The 22,129-nt window shown below is 37.8% G+C and overlaps 1 protein-coding gene across 3 annotated transcripts in view; it reads right to left on the reverse strand.

Moving 5' to 3' along the window:
* The window catches only part of Cntnap5 (contactin associated protein family member 5), a 907,059-nt gene that overhangs the window by 48,376 nt on the left and 836,554 nt on the right, over positions 1-22,129 (reverse strand). For all 3 annotated transcript variants that reach the window (XM_042685183.1, XM_042685182.1, XM_042685181.1), the window contains exons 20-21: positions 10,120-10,250; positions 2,781-2,868 (exon numbers count right to left, since the gene is read on the reverse strand). In XM_042685183.1, coding sequence (XP_042541117.1) covers positions 2,781-2,868; positions 10,120-10,250 — 219 coding nt within the window. The remainder of the gene's footprint in view (positions 1-2,780; positions 2,869-10,119; positions 10,251-22,129) is intronic.

Consider the following 22,129-nt stretch of genomic DNA (forward strand, 5'->3'; position numbering starts at 1 on the left):
TACAACTATTTCAGAAGTCTAAAATTTCCAATTCAAATCTAAATGAAGATTATATATAAAAAGTAACATTTGATATGATGGGGATTTCTGAGAACTAATGCATAAAGATGAATAATGCCTATAAACAATACACACATACATACAAATTCCAGAATCATAAAACGATAAGATACTTTTAGAAGTCTACAATAAGAGAGGATAATTACTGCAACAGACCTAAGAAAATAAGATTTTCAATGTAGTTGGTGCATGTTGTAGATAGGATTTCCCACAGGAATTTTCAGAAGATTGACAGGAGATTTTCCAACAGCAAACACTGGAGCCAGGAGGCCAGGATGAAGAGATGTGCTAGAGAACATGTTTTACTAGTGGAAATGGATGGAGGCATCCTGACATTCATCATTTCTGGAAGTGTAATATCTCCTAATTGGGAACATTGTAAGCTAACATCATAACACCCCTGACTGCAGAGTTATTCCTAGCAACCAGTGCAATGGGTCCTTCTGAACTCCAAATCCTTTAGTCACACTTGAGGGAAAATGTCATTTGATATTGAACTGAAAAGCCCTCAGGCAGAAAAAAATGTATCAAAAGGATTTGTTTCAGAGTGAAGGTAATCAACTCTGGAAGAAAGTAAAAACATCTAAGGTACAGGAAACAATGGAAAACATAAAGGTTGGCTAGATGATTAATAAATAAAATAAACACATATACAGATGAATAAGTACTGTATTAAGAATAGGGATTGGGATAAGAAATAAAGAGAAATCCCTCTTTGACCTACTTCTTCCCTGCTTTTCCTTCGTTCTGTGGTGCATATAATGAATTCTTGTCTGCATCCTTCCTCCTTTATTCTTTTATTCCACTTGATGGAGAGGGGGTGAAAAAAATGTGACACAGATTAAGAAGCAAGTTAAGAAAAAGTGAAGGAAGCCTTGGATTGGGAGGGATGGGTGCAATTGTTGAAAAGGTAACATTGGCACTGTATTCATGAATTGCTTTGTTGAATGGTAACTACTTAAATATAATAAAAAAACACCCTAATAAAGAAAAATAATACCGGCACCGGTGGCCCATGCCTGTAATCCTAGCTACTCAGGAGGCTGAGATATGAGGATCATGGTTCAAAGCCAACCCAGGTAGGAAAGACCATGAGACTCCTATGTCCAATGAACCACCAGAAAACCGGAAGTGGCGCTGTAGCTCAAGTGGTAGAATGCTAGCCTTGAGCTGAATAGCTGATGGACAACGCCCAGACCCAGAGTTCAAGCCCCATGACTGACCAAAAAAAAAAAAAAAAAAAAAAGAAAAAGAAAAATAATCACTTAACACATAAGAAGAATCTGGATAAGTAAATTTGTACCTTAAAAGCGAAATAAATCAACCCCAAAATCATTACTATCAATTGGTTCATTAAACTTTCATTTGGGAAATGGAAATTGACATTTTAGACCAAGTGCAATTACCTTTCTGAACTCCAGTTATGTTCAGTCTTGGTACGATGAATCACTCCCTGCAGCCATTTTTTACTAACCTTCTCCCATCTCTTGTAAGTTGATATTCTATGTGTACTGGGGCCACAGTGGTTTAGTGTTTTATCTATCACCAGAAATTAATCAATATTTCCCAAAGATTTGGTCAGAATTTCTGGTGAGTTATCCATGAAACTCTAAAAAGATTCCCCACTTAGTACTACAACAAAAGAAACTAGTGTTTTGTCTTAATATTAATTCCTGCTTGAATTGCCTTGTGTTACCACCGTTTGCTACTCTACACTGGGACTGATAGAGTAACAGGATGTTGTTAGGTTCACAGGAAAAGTCAGACCAATAAGAAACCAGGCAGAAATAAGGCCAACTCTGTAAGTAATCTTGAATTATGAAAGGATCTTGATGAATTGAAAAACAGAGATGAACAGATTAGGTATAAAAACTAACTTCAGCTCTCCTTCATAGGATTATAGAAAAGGCTTAAAGAAAAAGGAATTAAAAGGATGAGAAGAGAATAGACAAGCCAAATTCTAACCAAAGCAAAATTTTAATCTCTGTTATTAATAATAGGAAAAGCAGACATAAGCTCAAAAAGATATTTAAAGAGGTAATATAAAGGTGATAAAATGTTCAGATCATCACAAGGATATGAAAATCTCAATCTTGTATGAACTTAGTAAATACCCTCTTACAGAAAATGGAAATTCAAAGCAATTTTCAGTAGAAAAACAAAACTATTATAAAAATTTTCATTTTTTTGCTGGTCCTGTGGCCTGGGCACAGTCTTTGAGCTTCTTTTGCTCAGGCTAGGGCTCTACCACTTGACCCACAACTCCACTTCCAGTGTTTTTGGTAATTTATTAGAGATAGGATTTCAGACTATCCTGCCTGAGCATGATTTGAACTGCCATCAACCTCTTGAGTAGCTAGGATTGCAGGTGTGAGCCACTGGTGACTCTGACAATTGTTCAATTTCTCTATTTCATTTTAGTAAAAGTTAAGTAAATTAAGCAAAATGCAAATTATTAAAAAATGATTCATGTAAAATTTAAATTCAAATATTATTTTATGTAATTACTCTAGTGCTTTATCTTTCTGAAATTAATGATATGAGCCAGTCTCTAGCCTTGCCACACATACATTTTAAACATATCCTACATCATACATCTTGATTCTAGATCGAGGATATCATGAGAGCATGATCTCAATCACTCAAGAGCCCAATGACAATGATTTACTTATTACTTTTAATGAAGTGCACCAGAAATGTATAGAATAGAATGAACAGACCTGTGATTTTACCCAGGGTAAGTGACCTTACTGGCCTGAATTCAGCTTCAGGGGAGAAGTTGTAACTGAGTCGAAATTGCTGGTCCATCTGTGGAAAGATAGAAACAAAGGGACATCAATGGAGAGGAAACCAAAAGAAAGAAAGAGAACTTCTACTGGGAAACAGCCTGATAAAGCACATGGAGCAGACCCTCTTCTGGAGTATCTCATAAGAGAGAGATAAAAAATGTGCTGAGGTCTCCCACAATATACCAAAAATACTCACTCCTTTGTTCATTGTGAAATGGATACGTTCACGGGTATGTTTGCCCAGAAAAAAAAAAATCCTCACAGGTGCTTTACACCTCACTGAGATTTTTCTCACCAATCCTTTTCTATAACCAAGTAAACAAAAACCTACTCAGAATTTGCTGGGTAGGATTCATATTAAAAAGGAACTCATTCCCTGCGCCTCCTTGTTTCTCTCTGCTCTTTCTGCTCCTACCTGCTCCCCACTCTGTGATGTTTAGGGTCACCATTGTATTCCAATTAACATTGACACCTGGCTTTACTCTGGAATAGACTGAGGGGTACCAGTGGCTCACACTTGTAATCCTAGCTACTCAGGAGGCTGAGATCTGAGGATCATGGTTTGAGGCCAAGTTACAGCAAGAAAGTCTGTGAGACTCTCTTTTTATTTTTATTTTTATTTTTTGTGAACATACTGTACAGAAGGGTTACAATTACATGGGAAAGATAATGCATACATTTCTTATCAAGCATTGCAGCCTCCTCCTTTGTTTACCCTTCACATCCCTTCCCAGCACCCCCCCCCCCCCCCCCCCCAGCACCAACGTTGTAAAGTTCGTTTTCGACATGACAACTTGTACTTCTCATTGTTGCCACAGGTCCACCTGTATCCTTAAACGACTTGTTTTTCCCTATCTCCTCCACAAATTATACTGACATCAAATATAGTGAAAGCAGGGGTTATATTGTGGGGGAGGGACATACAAAGGAACAAAGAAACAATCTTATAAATGCATTAGAAACAAATGCATGAAAGAAAAAAAAAACATTAAAATGCATATATAAGGGTTCATTTTCCTAACATCACAAAATGGAAAGACTTTGAAAAAATTATATTAAGTAAAGTAAGCCAAGCCCAAAGAAACATAGGTCCCATGGTTTCCCTTATTTGCAATATCTAGTATATGTATGAGTCAAGCAGAAAATGTGAGACTCTTATCTCTACAATTAATCACAATGGAGGAGGAGGAGAAGAAGGAGGAGGGAGAGGAGAAGAATGATGGGGAGGAAGTGGAGGAAGAGAAGGAGGGGGAGGAGGGGAAGGGGAAAAGGAGGAGAGAGAAGAGAAAGTGAAAGAGGGGGAGGAGGAAGAGGAGGGGGAAGAGGAGGAGGAGGAGGAAGAGGAAGAGGAGGGGGAAGAGGAGGAGGAGGAGGAAGAGGAAGAGGAGGAGGAGGAGGAGTCGTTGTTAAAAGTAAAATTGTGTCCCAGGTCATAGAGTACCAGCCTTGAGCACAGAAGCTCAGAGACAGTGTCCAGGTGCTGAGTTCAAGCCCCAGGACCAGCACCAATTTTTTTTTAAAGAATTAAATTTCATTTTTATTTTATTTTTTTTTCAGAACTAGAAATTAGTTTTATTCAAATTATCATTTAAGTTTCCATGTTTCATATGAGCACATATAAGTAAGACAAAAAGTCACTTAGAATTTGTTGTTTTCCTTTGGTTTAAGAAGTTAATAACTTACTTACGGGCACATTTTGTTCCTTTGTGTCTCTGTCTTTGGAATCTCACATTAATAGCCCGAACAAGATTTCAGCATCTCAAACCAAGACCCAAATTTACAGTGCTTTGGTTATTTTTCTTTAGAGCCTAATTAGAATTAAATAGCAATAAATTGCATTTTGATAGCTATTTGGATGTAGAGCAGAGAGCAGATAGGCTATGTGAACAGTTGCCATTGACAGCCCTCGGATCAAAGACTTTGAGGGTCTGCTGGGATCTTCCAGGATTTCTAGGGCTGACTCTTAGTGATCCTCCCTTGCCTCTTCCACTGCCAGCTCTACCTGTTTGCTTCTCTGAAGCTCTCTGAGCAGTGCTCTATGTCCCTCCCCACTTTGATTTTCTCCTCCATCTAGTCAGATCTAGTTGGTCTCTTTCAAGCTCTCCTCAAAATATTCTTATGATGTCATCCTTTGAAAGGCTCCCAGACATTTGCAGTGATTGAAAAGAAGCAGAAAACCTACTCCTCTCATCTTTTTTCTGCCTCTTCATTATGAACCTCCTAGCCTTTTGGTAGTTTCTGCTACAAATGAAGTCATAGGCTGTGACCTATGGCACACAATTAAAAGCTATGTTACTCTTTTGTGAATTAAATTACCTTGTAACAATATTGGACAATCACATGCGTGGGACATGATGCTAATGCATATTTCCAAATCTATTTCTCCCTAGAATATCATGAAACAGGTATAACATCCCAAAGATACAGATGGATTATTTCATAATAGATGTCATGGAGAGCAATAATTTTGTCAAATTCACACATAATCCCAAGAACTATGTGTCCCATAGTCAAATGGCTCACGCATCACAGGACATCTTATCTATTTGTTATTCCTTCCTATATATGTGAATATCTTGTTGAGAAAATGGTATCATTTTATTTCTAAGTTTCTAGAGTATACCTTAAAACACTGAGTGTCCAATGTGTGTGGCTCTTTCAAGGATTCCCCGATGCCACCTCTGAAATTGATAGCTTTGTCAGGTTAGCTGGCCTTCTCCATTCTAGTCATGGCTGTTATCTCCAAGCTTACATTTTAAATGTTACCTTATAATAGTGATCTTTCTCTCTCTCCCCTTTCCCCCTCTCTCTTTCCCTCTACCCTCCCTTTACTAATATTAATTCTTTGAGGTTCCAGATCGCATAAAGCCACATATATTTTTAAGGCCCATGAGAACAACTGGCAAATTTTGCTGCATAAATATTTTATCCTTGTTCTCCTTTTATCTGGAGGGCTTGTGATGACAGAGTCACCAGGATGTTTCTTGTGGATGCCAATTTGGTCTTTGGCACCCTGGGTTCTACTCATCATTTCCTCATAGCTCCAGATTTAGTCCTTGTCTTCAAGAGTTCTCTTCCTGTACCTAACTTGGCTTCTATTCTTTCTTTGGTAATGCCCCTTCCAGTAGAGTCTGGCTTTGCTTCCCAGGCTCCTGGAAGTAGAGCTAAGGTAAACTTCATGCAAAGCAAAGAGCAGCTGAAGCATTTTTAGCAGAGAATGCTCTGGATTCTGATCCTCACCTTAGGGTGAGAAATTCACTTAGGGTCAGAAATTCACTAGACTCTGACACACCTCTGTTCACAAGTCATGCATAGGAGAGCTAATTGCTCGTGTATGCTACTCATTTCTTTTTGTGAGAACTTACTGCTGCTTATAACATAAACCAGATGATTAATGAAAGAGCAAAAAGTAAGTGAACTCAGCCAAAGAAGCTTTTAGAAGAATTTGTCTTTCCCAAGATTAGGAGAGGAAGGTAGAATGACTCAAAGGAGTCTTGAGGCTACTGATAAATGGCTCAGGGAATAATTTCCAGCTAGTGGGAAATGCAGAGTTTTGTCACACTTTTTTAAGCCCATTTTCTTACCAGTTCTCCTAAGGTGTAACATGTGAGGTATTAAGGATGAAAGCACTATAGCCCTTTATACCCTTTGGATGGCTGAAGCTTGCCCAGTGTCTTAGAAAAGCTTTGCTGGCCTCAGAACCTACATAATTGTTGCTACTCTCAGAACCTGGAAAATTCAGAGACTTTGACAAGCTATTAAATGGAAAGGACAAAGAAATAAGATAAACATATATTTTACTTTATTCATCCTTGTCCATACATATTTATGCATGTACATATGTGTGTTTATCTGTACATACACATAAATATGTCTGTGCATACACATAAATACATCACACATGTGCATAAACACATGTATAGGTAGGAATGCAGATGTAATATGAAAGTAGACTCAAGGTCCCCAAGATGAATAACTCATCTAAGATCACATAGCGCAAACAGCAAAGCAAGAACTGCCGCTTGAGCCTGATTCTCTAAGGATGACTTTCAATCAGTCATCGTCATCTCTCAGAGAAAGGAATTATCCAGTTGGTTTCGAAGAAAGCTCTTCATTATCATTTATAGCTTAATGTTGTGTAGATTAAACTATCTCAATTTGTGCTATTTTATCAGTGTGTTTTAAATAATGATACTGAATTTCGCCTCCACCACCAGGGCTTGGAGGAACTTCCAGACCTCCAAACCTTAAAATTTACTAGCTAATTTCTAGGGTTTCTTGCTTGTTTTGGATCCCAAGATCTCCAGATTTCTGAGACCACATAAACAGAGGGGAAAGGAGTAACAACTTAGGACTGGGTTATTGGGGAATCTAGTCTTAACAGAGATTTTGACTGGCTGAATAAGATGAGAACCCTTTGCCCTCTCTCTAACAGGTATGAGTAGTTCCCAAGGTATTCTCTTCAGTTCTAAGGTAGAGCTGCTGTTTTTTTCTGGTTGCACTGAGGAGCTTGTTTTGGGAGAGAAAGAAAAAGAGATCCAGATTGGGTAAATGGGATGTGAGTGTCAGGGAGACAAATGTGCTATATTTCCCTGCCAGTAAATGGGATCAAAGTTAAAACACAAAAGGTTTTTTCCCTTCCTTCTTTCTGCTCTCTCAGCACTTTCCAAATAGTATGCGCTCACCCAACAGGATATCACAGGCTGTAAATTGATTGGGGGAAATTATTTAGATGGAGGAGGGAAAGAAATCCATCTTATTGCACTCTCCATGTGCCATTTGTAGGTTTTAGTTGTAGAAAAGAAGACAGGAAGCATGAAGAAAGAGGAAAGAGGAGTTATATGTAAAATACTCACTAGAATCACCCCACTTTTCCTACAAGGATCTCAGTCAAAACATATGGATAAGACATTACTTGCAGTTTGGCCCAAACAAGATTTCTTCAAAAGGCTTTCCTCTTAATGTCTCAGGGGTTCTTTGGGTCATATATTTGATATTGGGATGGTCTATGACTTCTCTCAATGGCTCCTCACGTGGCAGGAGCTGAGGCTTTCCTCTACCCCACTACATCTTCCTGACTACTCTCTGCCTTGAGTCTCTTCACTTCCAAATATGTCTGTCCATGAAGTGATCACAGGAATCCTTCAAAGTGAAAATCAATCATGTGACCTAAAAATGTGTCGAAAAATCTAGTGGTATTTCTTCCTGTCTCTCCTCAAAGTCATTTCAATTTTCTTCACGTAGTATTTTGAACCCTGTGAAATTCTCCATTTCGTTCACAAATATTCACTGAGTACTTATTGTATGTGAGATACTCCATTGAAACATGTAGGTATTTTAAAAATGAAAGCCAACAATGTCCTCATTGTATTATAACATATTCTTAAGGGGAGAGACAGAATAGAAAGTGAATAAAACAGACCCTCTTGTATGTTAGGTAATAGTAAATGCTAGGAGAAGCAATGAAACTATAAAGGATAATGAGGAGCTCAAGTTGAGGTCAAGAAGACAAGTTGCAACCTGTCAGAATAGGACTGCACTGAAATTGGTTCTTCACTTAAAATATAAGATTAAATGAGATAATCTATGAAGTAAGTAAAGCCACAAAACCAAAGGAAACCACTGGAGAGTCCTCATGTGCCCCAGGGGGTAGACTTTGGTAAGATGAAAGAGGAGCCATGAAGATAAGAATGAACAATTAACAGAGGCTGATATAATTGGAATCTTGCAACCCAAGACCAGCCATCAAATCCCAGGAGCAGAGCAACTGCTTTACCAATTGACAATGAGCTAACTAAGTAAGGATAAGGCTAAGATATTACCACGGAGCTCTGTAAAAGGCCATCTGTATCTTCAGAAGTAGTATTTTGGTACAACACAAGGGAAAATATTATGAGTGTAGGTTTAAAGAAAAGGGAGTAATTTGTGTACCAAGTGTATGGGCAACACATCTAACAATTAGGACAATAAGATGAGAAAGTAAGTCAGCCATTGAAGTCTGGAGAGAGATTTCTTCCCTTGATCCTGAAAGATTCTTATGCTTTCTTTTATTTTTCTTATTTTTAATGCATTTAATTATCATTTGTTTTGTGCTGAGTGGAATCTAATAAATTGGTGCAGTAAATAAGAAGTGGTAAGACGGGAGCTGGAGTGATACTTGTGAGGATATGAGTTCTGACCCATTGCTAATGAGGAGGGGGAGGGAGAGAGAGAGGCCATGGATACAGGTATATGGATCTAAGACTATTCTGCTCAGAGTGCACAGTTATCTCTTGTGAAAACTACACTTTCACAAAAGAAGGAATCTTCTAGGAGTACCTATTCGATTGTAATTTTGACTGGCATAAAGAAAGAGTGATGTATGAGAACAGAGAATGGATTAAACAATAAGGTGACTGCTAGGCAGATGCTAGTTTGCAGGCTATGATCGAAAGGGGATGTCTAGAGTCTGTCTCAACTCCTGTCCTTATCTGCCATCTATTCTTTATACTGAGACCACTGAAACTCTGTGGAGTGCCTACTAGACATTGTGCTTTCTGACCCAGTCCCTCTCTATTCACATGAACCCTTTTCCTGAGTGCCCTCTCCCCCCACACCTCTCTGTTTGTCTAGATAAATCCTACTCATCTTCAAGACATAAATTGTTCCTTCCTGAAGAAAATACTAACCAGCATCCAATATGACCGTTGTCCTCCCTTCTCACAAAATCCACTTCCTTGGCAACCTTTGCTACACTCTATTATGTATTATGATTTCCTCTTCACCTGACTCCCTTTCTCACTGAAATACTGTTAGGAGGTTTTCAGACTTGAGCAGAAGTGAAAATGACCTGCTACTTCCTCCTATCCAACTGTTTCTGGTTAAGGAGACTGGATATGTGGCACAAGATTTTGTATTCCTGCCTGGGCACAGGTGGCTCATGCCTGTAAGCATCGCTATTCAGGAGGCTGAGGTCTGAGAATCAGACTTTCCAGGAAGAGCAGATAAATCTACTAGACTCCTATCTCTAATAAAAAAGCAGCACAAAGCCCAAACTGGAGGCATAGCTCTAGTGATACAGTGCTCTGAATAGAAATAAAAGAATTTCTCTCTCTAACAAGGTACCCATTAATGATGATGCTAGGGAGAGGTGGAGAGCACATTCTATTTGATGCACTCTTTCAGTTGGTTCCATGCTTGGACACTCCAAGTGGCATGGGTCCATAACTCAGAACTGAGTTTCATGGAGCACCGGTGGTGCATTTGCTGTGCAAAGATTGTAGTGCAGTACCTGAATAGTAAGCTCTCTGCCCTCCCGGCTGATCTTCACATGATGCATTCTTCTGTTGGCAAAGTTCTCCGCATCAATGGTGAATACATAGGATTCTTCCTTGCCTAGCTGATAGCGAACCTGTAAACTTCCTTGAAGAAAAAGAAGTTAAAAATTACAATTAAGAATAATAGCTATAATATGCAAAGTTAAGATCAGATTGTCCTACAATTAGTCACTTCAGTTTTCTAGGGAGTAATGTCTCAACTCATTGATCATTAAATATTTTAATGTATATATGTTCATCTGGTTCTAAATAGAAAATCTTGAATATAGGAGAAAAATTAAAGAAGAATGAAAAGAGAGTGAGAGACACAGTAAGATAAAAGGAAGATATTCTTGGGGGGGGGGGGCCAAACACAGGAGCAATGCCTATGGGCCTCTGGTCCTATAAAATAATATCTATCAAAACGAACTCCAGAAAATATAAACCAGAGGTTTCTAATTTATTGTTGCTTTTTTTTTCTTTTCTTTTTGTTTTTTCTTTTCTTATTCTGCTCCCCCTTAAGAGGGGGGAGGGACAGAAATGGAGGGAGAACAGGTAGTCAAATGCAGCAGTGGTACTCATTAGCTACTATGTTGAAAATGAACTATACAACTTGTGGGTGGGAACAAGAAACAAAAAGTGGGAGAGAGCGAAGGAAGGGGTGACACTGTCCAAAAATAAATGTACGTTTTACTTGTCACCCCTCTGTACATTTTCATTTTACATTTGGATTATGAGAAATTGAGTAAGAGAAAGGCAATTTAACTCCTCTCACTTCCTCTGGGCTCTCTCCCCATGCTATGGCTTTCTTGCCTTTAGACAAGGAAGAGCAGGAGACCACTCCAGTCCTCACTACTGACAGGCAATGCCTCTGGTTGGAGTCTGGTATGGTCAAGGCACACTTAACATTTAACTCTTCATGGCCCACTGGGACATTCATATTTCACTCAGAGAGTATTTTTCAAATAGCTTTTCACTCTCCATTCAAGGTCAATTTACAAATCAATTTACTGGGTCTCAATCAGCATTTCTTACAAAATGAGATAGGATTGAGAGGGAAATATGAGAGTCCACAGAGACATATTAAGGACAAGAAATATATCTGTGTTTGAAGTGTGGAGAGAGATAGAGGAAGGGGAGAAGGCAGGAAGACAGAGAAAATATTATATCACAATGCAGAATGAGTGCTATGGATCATACTTTTTTAATTGAAAGTCATTTTATATGAGAAAATGGATACAGAGAACCACCAATTACTGAGTGACTTCTTTATCTCAGACATGTCTTCACATTTAACCCTCTCCCCAACACAGTTGGTTGACATAGTTGAGCTGAGTAGAACAAAGGCCTAATGCATATCACAAATGATTCTGGAGGGGGGGGGTCATTTGTCCTTGTATCACTAAGGTCCCTGCACACAGATTCCAAAAGCTCCTTCCCTGAATATATAGAGAGAGACAGAAAACATTATAGCCAGTGGACAATGTGATACGCTGATTGACATTTGAGAGAAAAGTACACTTACTCATTTTTTGGCTAAGAAGCATGAAGGTGATTCTGTCTTAACCCCTTAAAGTTACTTATGCTTCAGAAACATCTCCCTAACCTTTCTCAGCCCCATAGTTTCCGAAGCTGACAATAACAGAAAGACATCAGGCTAGGGGAAACCAAAGTGTCCATGGCTAGCAATGCTAGTACTTACTCAAGGGCTTGAATTTTTGTCTTTCCTTTTCATTTTGTTTGTTTGTATGAAACTTAAAATAAAAAAGAATTGCTTTTCTTGGAATCTCAGAATATGTAGTTGTGGAATAAGTTTTCCAAGAATGGGAGATTAGGAGGGAAGGCAGTCAAATATTTAATGTATAGCTTATAAAATGGATTAGAGTGAGGGATAGGGTAGAGAAAAAAATGGGTGAAAATGTTGAAAAGGGCAACACTGACCAAGATGCATTGTATTCATAAATTGCTTTGATAAATGGTGACGTCTTTGTACAACGACTTAAAGATAGTCATTTTTTAATCCTGTAAAGCAATCTCAGAAAAAAATATACAGAAGTCTGTGCCTATAAGGCCATCACCCAGTACCATCATCCAATCGAAAAAGCTTTCTTCAATGAATCCTAATTTTCCTGACTACTTAATTCTATAAATTTGGTGTTTTAATATTTAACTTACCTCAATAAAGTAAATCAACACATGATAATGATGAGCCAAGCATGATATATAAGTGTCATCTTCAAGGCTATTTCAACCCTTTTACTACTTGGATGATTCATACCTAATTGCATAGTATTTGCATAATATTCCATATTAGATATTGTTTCCATTTTATCCACTGTTGTTAATATCGACTAGGCAACATCCCTCTGAGATACCAGTAATCTCAACAGAGATCTCTCTGTCAAAGTGTTCTGATGATTCCTCCTTCTTGGTAGAAATAATTCAACTAGTTCTTCAGCAGTTATACAACTAACTATTTTAGTGAGGGAGGTTAGCTACAGATGAAAATTGCTAAAAGCAATCCCTTCTCCTTCTCATGCCTTAGGAGGCACCCATGAATTCAATCTCCTCCCCAGTACCTCCCACATGGCCACTCCCCCTTGCAGGTAATAAGTAGTCAGTTTATGGTTATAACTTCTCCCTAGGGGCAGCGAAACTCCAGACCAGAGCTAATGAAAGTGACACACGTGCAGTAGAACCACTTGTGTCCTCAGCTTGATATTTGTTCAACTAACTCCTACTCCATGTATATAGTTTATATCTCATACATATACATGGAAACCTTGTATATGCATAGATTCCTTCCCCAAATCTCTCCAGTCATTTTTCTTCATTTTCATAAGGTCAGCCCACTATCATTACTATGAACTCTTCCCCACTCCCTGAACCCTGGAAAGCTGACCTTTTCTTAACCACATTTGCTCTTGAGCTACCAAGCACAGACCTCCATTTCCCTTAACAGTGTGCTTTGTCATCCTGTCAAACTCTTTGCTTTGCCACTTCACTGTAGTGTGTGCCTTCATTTTATTTCTATGATGGAGGTACCAAGAATTAGGGAACTTCACTTCCAAGACCACCTACTGGTAACATCAGGAGTTTCAATGTAATCAACACACCTCAAAGTAACCCAACTCGATAATCTTTTTTTTTTATTGTGAAAATACTGTACAGAGGGGTTACAATTACGTGGGCAAGATAATGAGTACATTTCTTATCAAGCATTGTAGCCTCTTCTTGAAACTTCTTTCTAATTTGTTTTCTCCAACTCCTAAAGGAATACTCTAATCCACACCTTTCTAAATAAGTTTATCACAACAAAAGGCTGCCTCTGGTCCTGTATGAGGAAAATTAGGGCCTGAGATCAGGATGGGTGACTCCGTCATCTTCCCCAGCATCTTCTTTAGCTGTTGAGTCAGAGCAAAGGGACATATATATCTCCATTGCATAGGCCTCCCACAACTACTTTGCTCTACAAAACCCTACAACACAGAGGTGAATCCCCTATGCTCCATCTCTTCTTGTGTCTTCTATTTGCTTCATATGGGGGCATCAGTCTCTTCCCTGGAATTTCCTATTCTCACACTCTTTCCCCTTTCCTGAGACTTGCACAATAGTAAACACTGAAAGTTTTTAATTCCATGGCTAGTGAACTGTCAGAGGGAATGGCTATCTGTAAACTAATCTAAAACTACATAGTATATTAAATATCCAGGCCAGACCAGGAGTGCATTAGGATTTCTTTAGCCCATTGTGATGCATTTCCTATTTACTTTCAATTGTTTTCTGTTAGTATAGGTTAACAGCACTATAGTACAGAGGGCACACATCATCCTGTATGCATGTAGGTCAAGACAGAATGTTTACAGTATAGAAATTGAAAATAAAACTGATTCAGACCCAGTTACATTTCTAGAATCAACATACTTATAATTAAATGCCCCTTTGCCAGAAAATATCCTATATATTTTTTTAGGAGTCCCCCAAAGTCAGTGCACTTTCAGGCAAAATCCATAGCACTTCTCTTTGTCAGAAATAAATACCATGAAAGCAAAATGGTTTTTAAAAGACTCCAAAATAATCATAAATAATTTTCTCCAATGCCAAAGTAGTCACCTCTTGGTCACTTTTGTAACAGTTACACTGTTTTATTTAATACAAGATATATATTATGATTGAGCTCATACTCAACAGTCTACTTTTATCTCGAAGCTTTTTGTTTTTATTTTCTTTATATTTCAGGTTATGAAACACCAGAAGTATTAAGAAGTAAATGATTTTCCACATGCTTAGTCAATGATGGATTTAGATTTAGAAACTGAACTTGTTTCAAAGACTGGAGGAGTTTTCTTCTTTACCACAACAGTCAGTCTCAAGTGATCCACCCAGAATGACATCCATGATAACCATTCTTCTTACCTAAGTTTATTCTGGCCTGTCCTTCTGAATTAAGCATAACAATATATGTCCCAGGGAACCTTCTGTGGATTCTGTAAATTAAACTTCCCACTGTTCCCATAGGTCTTTCAATGGCCTTTATCCTAACATGAACTCTGTTATGCTGTCTACTTACCTATTCCTCACATAAGTGCAAACTCTCAAGAAGCAGGAGATACCTTAGCCATCTTTGAATGTTCAGTGTCAGTTAATAATGAAGGAAGAAAAGAAACAAGGAAAGGAAGAGAAAAGAGAGGACGAGAGGGAAAGAGGAACAGAATAAGCACAGTAGAGCTTAGAACTATTTCACAACTACATCAATATGTTCTGTGGAATAACACAGCTAAAGGTGGTACTCGTTTTAATTAAATATACAGGCTAGTTGTTCTTGGACACTGTCTTCCTAGTGTTTATTAGCCTGGATTTTCTTGCTAGAAAATCACAATGTTGAGGTACCAAGGGATGAGCTATTTCCTGGTTACCTTTCCTAAAGTTAAGCAGTACCTGTGTTAATTAATTCTCCTTCCCACTCCTGTATAAGACGGTGGTGTCTCAGGAAATGTATTCAGGTTTGAGCCCCCACCATAGCAACTGGGCCTCCAGCTCCTAGGTAACTGTTTATAGAGTTTCATTTCTTCAACGAGCACTGGATTTGCCTTTACATGCCTAGAAGTAGTTACAAAAGTTGTTGCAAAATTGGAATGTTTTATTGAGATGAGACCTACAAGGGGCACTAAGCTGCTTGAGCTGAAGTGGGAATGGAAGTCTAGGGAAACCCTCTGGTGCCACTGCTTTCCTGTCCCTTTTACTTCTTTACTGCTCCCTATTTCATCTGGTCAACAGAATTCCATGTTCTCCCAGGAAGAAGCACTTATCTCTTCAAAGAAACACCTCAGTCTACTGTGATTTGCCACCTGTCTCCTGGACAGCTCCATATACCAATCATCTGAGCTACTCTGTAAACCTGAGGCCAAAGGTCTTTCAAGTCTGTATTGTAGGACAGTCACATGGTAGACACCAGTTCTGACAACATTGAATGTGTTTAGTCTTTATGTTTATCATTGAATGTATGCATATTTAAGTAGATAGAGTGTTTGAAAAATGAGCCCTACAGGATAGAGACAAGCTATGTTCGCATCCAGAGATATTGGTCCTACTTCCTAATTGTTCTCATATTCAACAGAGGATTGCCAAATACCTTGTACAAAGATTCTATTACTTAAGTCTTACAAGAAGCTAGAATTATAAAGTCCAAATGAAATCTATCAAGATGGACTCTGAAATTTGAAGATTGCACTTTGAAGCTGGCCTAGGAAAGGAAAATACATGAGACTTGTTTTTAAAATTTTTATTTTGTTATAAAGATGCTTATAGAGTTCTTATTTCATATTAAACATCAAAGAGCTGAAAGTGGAGGCATGGCTCAAGTAGTAGAATGTTAGCCTTGAGTAAAGAAAACTAAGGAACTATTCTTATACTCTAATTTCAAACCCCAATACTGAAACAAAAAGGAAAGAAAGGAAGAAGGGAAGTAAGGAAGGAAATGAAAAAGAAAGATAAGAAGAAAGATAGAAAAGGAAAGAGGAAGGAAAAAGGAAAGAATGGAAAGGATGGAGGGGAGAGAGAGGGAGGAAAGGAAAAAGGGAAGGAATGAAGGAAAGAAGGAAGAAAGGAAGGAGGGAAGGAAGGAGGAAAATTAATAAAAAGAAAGAAAGAAAGAAAGGATATGGACAAGGATTCTTGTCCTTTAATTATTTAAGATCATAATTTGTCTTCTCACACTTTTCAACTAGTGTTCTACTCCAGCCTGTCTTCTACATTGTGATTAGTGATTGCCTCAAATATTCTTTTTTAAAAATATATTTTATTGTTATTGTAAAGTTGATGTACAGAGGGGTTACGGTTACATAGGTTGGGAAATGGGTATATTCCTTTTTGAACAGTGTCATCTTGTCCCTAATTTTCTCCTAGATTTTCCCTCCTGACCCTCCTTCCTCACAAGCTGTATAGTTTATTTTTAATGTGCTTCAAATTTTCTAAGGCTTTCTAATTCTATATAGTAATTCTAATTCTATATATTTTAGGCCCTGTGTATCACTTCAATCTCATCATACATATTGCTCATGTAGTACTCAAGCCTGAATTCTCAACATTCTCCCAAATAATTCGCTTCTTTGTCTCTGTACATTATCATGAGATTTTTTTCCTTCTTTATAGCTCAAATATCTCTGCCTTCTTACATGTCTGTCAAGTTTCTTTTCATTATTTAAGAAGCAGCTCATGTGGTCCAGGTCACTTCTTGCCCTAAAGCCCAATGGAGACTTTCATATTATTGTGCTGTCACTATGTCATCTTTAATATCAATTTCAGCTTATCAGTACTTTTTCTGTCTTTTTTCCCCTCTGGTATTGAAGCTCCCCTCAGAGACATGGTTGCTTACTTGCCTGTGTGTCTATAAGGAATAACATAGTTTGTTGTCATAGCATCTAGAAGACATTTGTTGAATAAAATAGCCACTTTGGAGAATGTTAGCTTCACTTTTGTGAAATTATAACCTAATATTTATTCAATGCCTGCTTTGTGTAAGATACTAGAAAAACAAATGTCACAATGATCTAGTTCTTTTGTTAACATAAAGCATAGAGTCTACTAGTCATAGACTAAAGCAACAGTTCTAGCTGATGCTATGATATGGTCCACACATATAAACCACTAAAACCTGGAATACTGCACTTTTCATCAATTTCAAAAAAAAATAAGAAATGGAGTTTCATAGCATTTCAAAAATGTCCACAAGATAGAACTTTAATAATAACCACAGTGGAATGAGAATAAAACTCAAAATTATAGAACTTTAATGCTTGTACAGTATGTACACTCTATCATGCTACCTCCTAGAAGTTGTATAGAGAATAATACATATGAAAAGATGGATTGAGAAAATGATGGAGGGACAGAAGGGTGGATTATCTAATAGAAAATACAGATTATGTGATTTGTAAATACAAAAACAAGTTACAAGATGGAGACAAACTGAAACTTACTACTTCAAAGTAATTTAGTGAAAGAAAGCAGAATTTAGCTAGGGGAAAATTAAGTGATACACTTTTATAGTTGAAATCATGAGCAGATCTATATGGTTAGATCTCACCATACCTGAAATAACAGCACTAATGAGTAAATGTCTATACAACCAGCCTTTTTATTGTGAAAGAAATGAAACACAGCGCTTAAAAAACTCCACTAGAAAAAACAGAACCGTGGAGTTGTTCATGTAAAAAGACTGCTTGAGGAGCTTAAAGAACATGTGGCTGAACTGCTCTCCGTGGATGATGTCTTAGGCTTATCCTGTCTTAACATTTCACCAGGTGAACTGCAGACTTCAGGAAAAAGCCAGACTTCAAGCATCATGACCGACAGAAAAAGAAAAAAGAAATAAAGAAAAGAACAACTTCCCGGCGCTGGTGGCTCACACCTGTATTCCTAGTTACTCAGGAGGCTCAGATCTGAGGATAGTGGTTCAAAGCCATTTCGGGCAGGAAAGTCCGTGAGACACTTATTTCCAATTAACCACCAGAAAACCAGAAGTGGCACTGTGGCTCAAGTGGGAGAGCTTTTGCCTTGAGCTGAAGAGCTCAAGAACAACGCCTAGGCCCAGAATTCAAGCCCCATAACTCACACACACACACACACACACACACACACACACACACACACACACACACACACACACACACACACACACACCACACTGAATCAGGCAGGCACTGGATCTTCACATGGAACAGAAGCCTATTCTCCTGTTTCCTTTATGAGAGGATTGGCAGTTTCCTGATTGACCACTTCTTTCCTTTGTTGATTCGTTTCGATTCCATATTAGTCCAAATCAATCTCAGCTATCTACAGCTCCCTTCACACCCTTGAGTTTTGACTCCCCAGACATCCAGTTGTCTCTAATTTCTCTACATCATTCAGTGACACCATCATCAACTTGGACAGTTGTCCAGGTCAGAAATATAGAAGCCAAATCCCCACATTTGTTTCTATCACCAGCACCTCCACCTCCACCCGCCATGTGGGATCTCCAAGGTAATTCCTGGTGCTTTGCTTTACCCATACAGCCCCTCATCATGTATCACCGGGACCCTTTTAACACATTTGCACTGGTCTCCCAGATTTCAATCTTGCATCCTGATTCCTCCATATTTGTGCATTTATTTCTATTTAGGACCCAAAACAAGACTTAGACTCTATACCAGAGGTCATTGCTTAAAATGGATGTTTCAGTGGCTCTCCAGTGCACTTGGAATAAAATCCAATCTTTTATGTGGTTGTAAGATCCTATATGAATTTATTTTATTATGCATTTGCCCTCATCCAACAATCTCTAACTACCCCTCATCTATTTTCTGTTCCTCTTGAATGTGTTCAGCTCAAAAATGTCTCATAGCTTACACCTGCTTTTCTCTCCAGCTGGAATTTTCACAGATCTTTGAGAGAAAGCCCCTCATCAATCCTTACTTAGGTCCAAAGTGACATACATACTGATGCTTTCCCTATGCATACATTCCCTATAATTATTTTCCCTATAATTCTTTATCAGATGGACCATGATAGATTACCATGAAATCAATATCAGACTTCAGTATTTGTGCTACTAGTTGTAACTCCTGCATAATCTCAGTTACAAGTATATTATTGTCTCACTCTTTCTCTACTGCTACTCTCCCCTAAATATTAATGTAAAGTTAAGCTGAACAAATACCTATTGACTTTTAACCTTTTTTGGGGGGGGGCTCTAATCTCTTTTACCAGGCTCAAAATACGTGGGCTTATTATCATTATTATCCACCATACACACTCTCACATCCCTTGATCCATTATAGATTTATTGAATGTGGATATTCCTTTGGCCAAACAATAAACATTTACTCTATTCCTACGTGGGTTAGCTGATAGAAGAAAACACAAATCGGGAAGAACACTGACAAGCCACTTAAAATTCATAACCACTGACTTCCAGGAGTCTTGCCAAATCCCCTTCAATCTCAGGGTATTACTTGTGTCCACTCACCTATTGATTCAAATTATATTCAACACCTTTCTCCTTTCTGAGATTCCCAATTTTGCCTTCTCCTTCCTCATTGTCAGATAATATCTATACCTCTTGCGTCTCTAAGAAAACTGGAGCAGCAGAAAAGAACTTCTATAAACTCATGCCACCATATGCACTAACCACCAAATTATCCTGTCAATTTCCAAACACAGAAACTCTTGCTCCTTTCTGTTAGTTTACCCAAACCATCCACATTCAAGCTAAGCCAGTTTGCATGATTGTTCTCACCTATTCAAAGACATCATCCAGAAACAAATTTCCCTCCAATTTCCGTTACAACTTATGTTTATTTCATCATTTCTACTATGTCATTCTCACTATTAACATTTTTCTAAAGAAGGTAACAAAAGACCAGCAGGATAACAAAGGTACTGAACATCAGAGAAATCAAAATCCAAACCATAGTAACATATTGTCTTCTACTTTTTAGGATGGCTACAACCACAGATAAGTTAGCAGGTTTTGCCAAGAGTATAAAGAAAAGGGAGCTCTTCTCCATTATCCGGAATAATGTAGTCATTACGGAAAACAAGGTGCATGCTTATATTGAAATGAAACTAACATAAGATCTAGCAATGCTACTCTGGATATATATTCAAAGGAAATAAAATAGGTATCTCAAAGGGGATGTTTAGTCACTTATGCTCATTTTAGCATCATTTATGTAGGCCAAATATGGAAAAATACTAAGTATCCATTAAGGGCTTAATAAAGACAACAGGATAGAGGTAAGAGGGGAATACTATCAAATTGTGGAGAGGAATAATCGGGGGCATAGTATGTGAATGTCAAATGGAAAAGAAAGACAAATATGTACACAGTCTCTCATTTGTACATAGACTCTAAGACTATACAGTTAATTGAATCAAAATTACAAGGAAATGAGTAGAGACTGGTCAAACCCACAAGTTCAAGTTATAAGGTCAACACTTTTCCAACAGTGTAATGTATTGCATGGTCAGTGATAGAACCGTTAATGTAATTGTGGTAGTTATATGACACAATGCATACTCATGTTGCAATTGTATACAGTTAATATATCCAATCTTTATCAATGTTTAAAAAATAGAAAATAGTACAATAGAAACATAAAATACTAAAAATTAAATAAAATATTAAATGCATGAAATGACTCCAAAATTTTGTTAAATGTCTAAATTTTCAAGCTTCCTGGCAAAAGAAACACCCAACATTTTATGTTTAAAAATGACAAACTCTATAGACAATATATCTACTTTATCTAACAAAAATAAGCAGGCAGATTATTATTCTCCAAACCTTCTATCTTGAGCAAGGTGAGGGCAGAAGGAATCAGCTATCCTAGGGAGCACATTCTCAGCTATTTGAAAATTTCTCATGAATCAGTAACTGCAGTGCGCTGAGCATTCCCAGATCCATTCAGCTGTGATGGTTTCTAGGGCTCAATTCTTTCTTTCTTCAAAAACAACCTTGAGAACTCTCAGAGGAAGTAATAAACAGGTACCCAATCCTCCAGCTTATCTGGCTGTTGATGGGTTATGGTTTGCCTTCTTCAGTCTGTTCTAAGCACTTTAATAGGAACAATTATCTTCTTCTATTTCAATACTTCTGTTTACGTTAGCACAAAATATCCCACAACCTGCCTTACCTGTAACTTCAAAGGCATTTGCAAAGAAAAAGAGTCCCACACTTATGAGTGAAGACAGAGCAATTACTGCTGTCTCATGGCACCTTACTCTGACACATTTTCTTACCAACAGCTTTGTGAACTAGCACTCTTTTTCTCAATGAAAAAAAATGTATATTAAGTAATGAAATAGAGTTTCTTTAAGTTTTATTTTTCAGTTGATCTGCAGAAACAAACCCAAACCATCTGCCTTGTTTGGGCCTGGGCTCTGAGTTCACTGTTTGCTGCAGGGTATGTGCCAACCACAGGGCACCTCCGTGTGGGAGAATGGCTGATAGCTTTTATGCTTAGAGATTTCACAGAGCTACTAAAGATCTCTTTGCCTTTCTTCGGAGACCCAATTAGAGTTCACTTACATTTAAAAAACACCCTCTTCACAAATGTATATGATTTATTGGGGATACAGGCAATAGTCATTAGGACTCGATGTAGTAATTAATCTTTAAAATATTCAGGATAAAGCAGCTTTGAGAAATTTATGTTCACTTTTGATGGCCCAATTGTTTGTGAATATAGACATTTTTAAACATCACAATACTTAAAACTAAAATTTTTGGAACTAATCATTCTTGTGTTTTTTTTTTTTAACTTTTGAAAAAAACTTTTGATTACCACAGATACTGACAAACATAAAGTGATGTGAATTTATGGAAATACAGTGTGACAATGCCTGAATGCTACAGATAGGCACTATTTCTCTCTCCCAACAATATTATGCTCATTCTTTTTCTATTGTTCACTATGCAGGGCTCATTCATCCTCTGTCAAC

Source organism: Dipodomys spectabilis, unplaced genomic scaffold, assembly GCF_019054845.1.
Source record: "Dipodomys spectabilis isolate Male_0828 unplaced genomic scaffold, ASM1905484v1 ptg000094l, whole genome shotgun sequence".
Classification (NCBI taxonomy): domain Eukaryota; kingdom Metazoa; phylum Chordata; class Mammalia; order Rodentia; family Heteromyidae; genus Dipodomys; species Dipodomys spectabilis.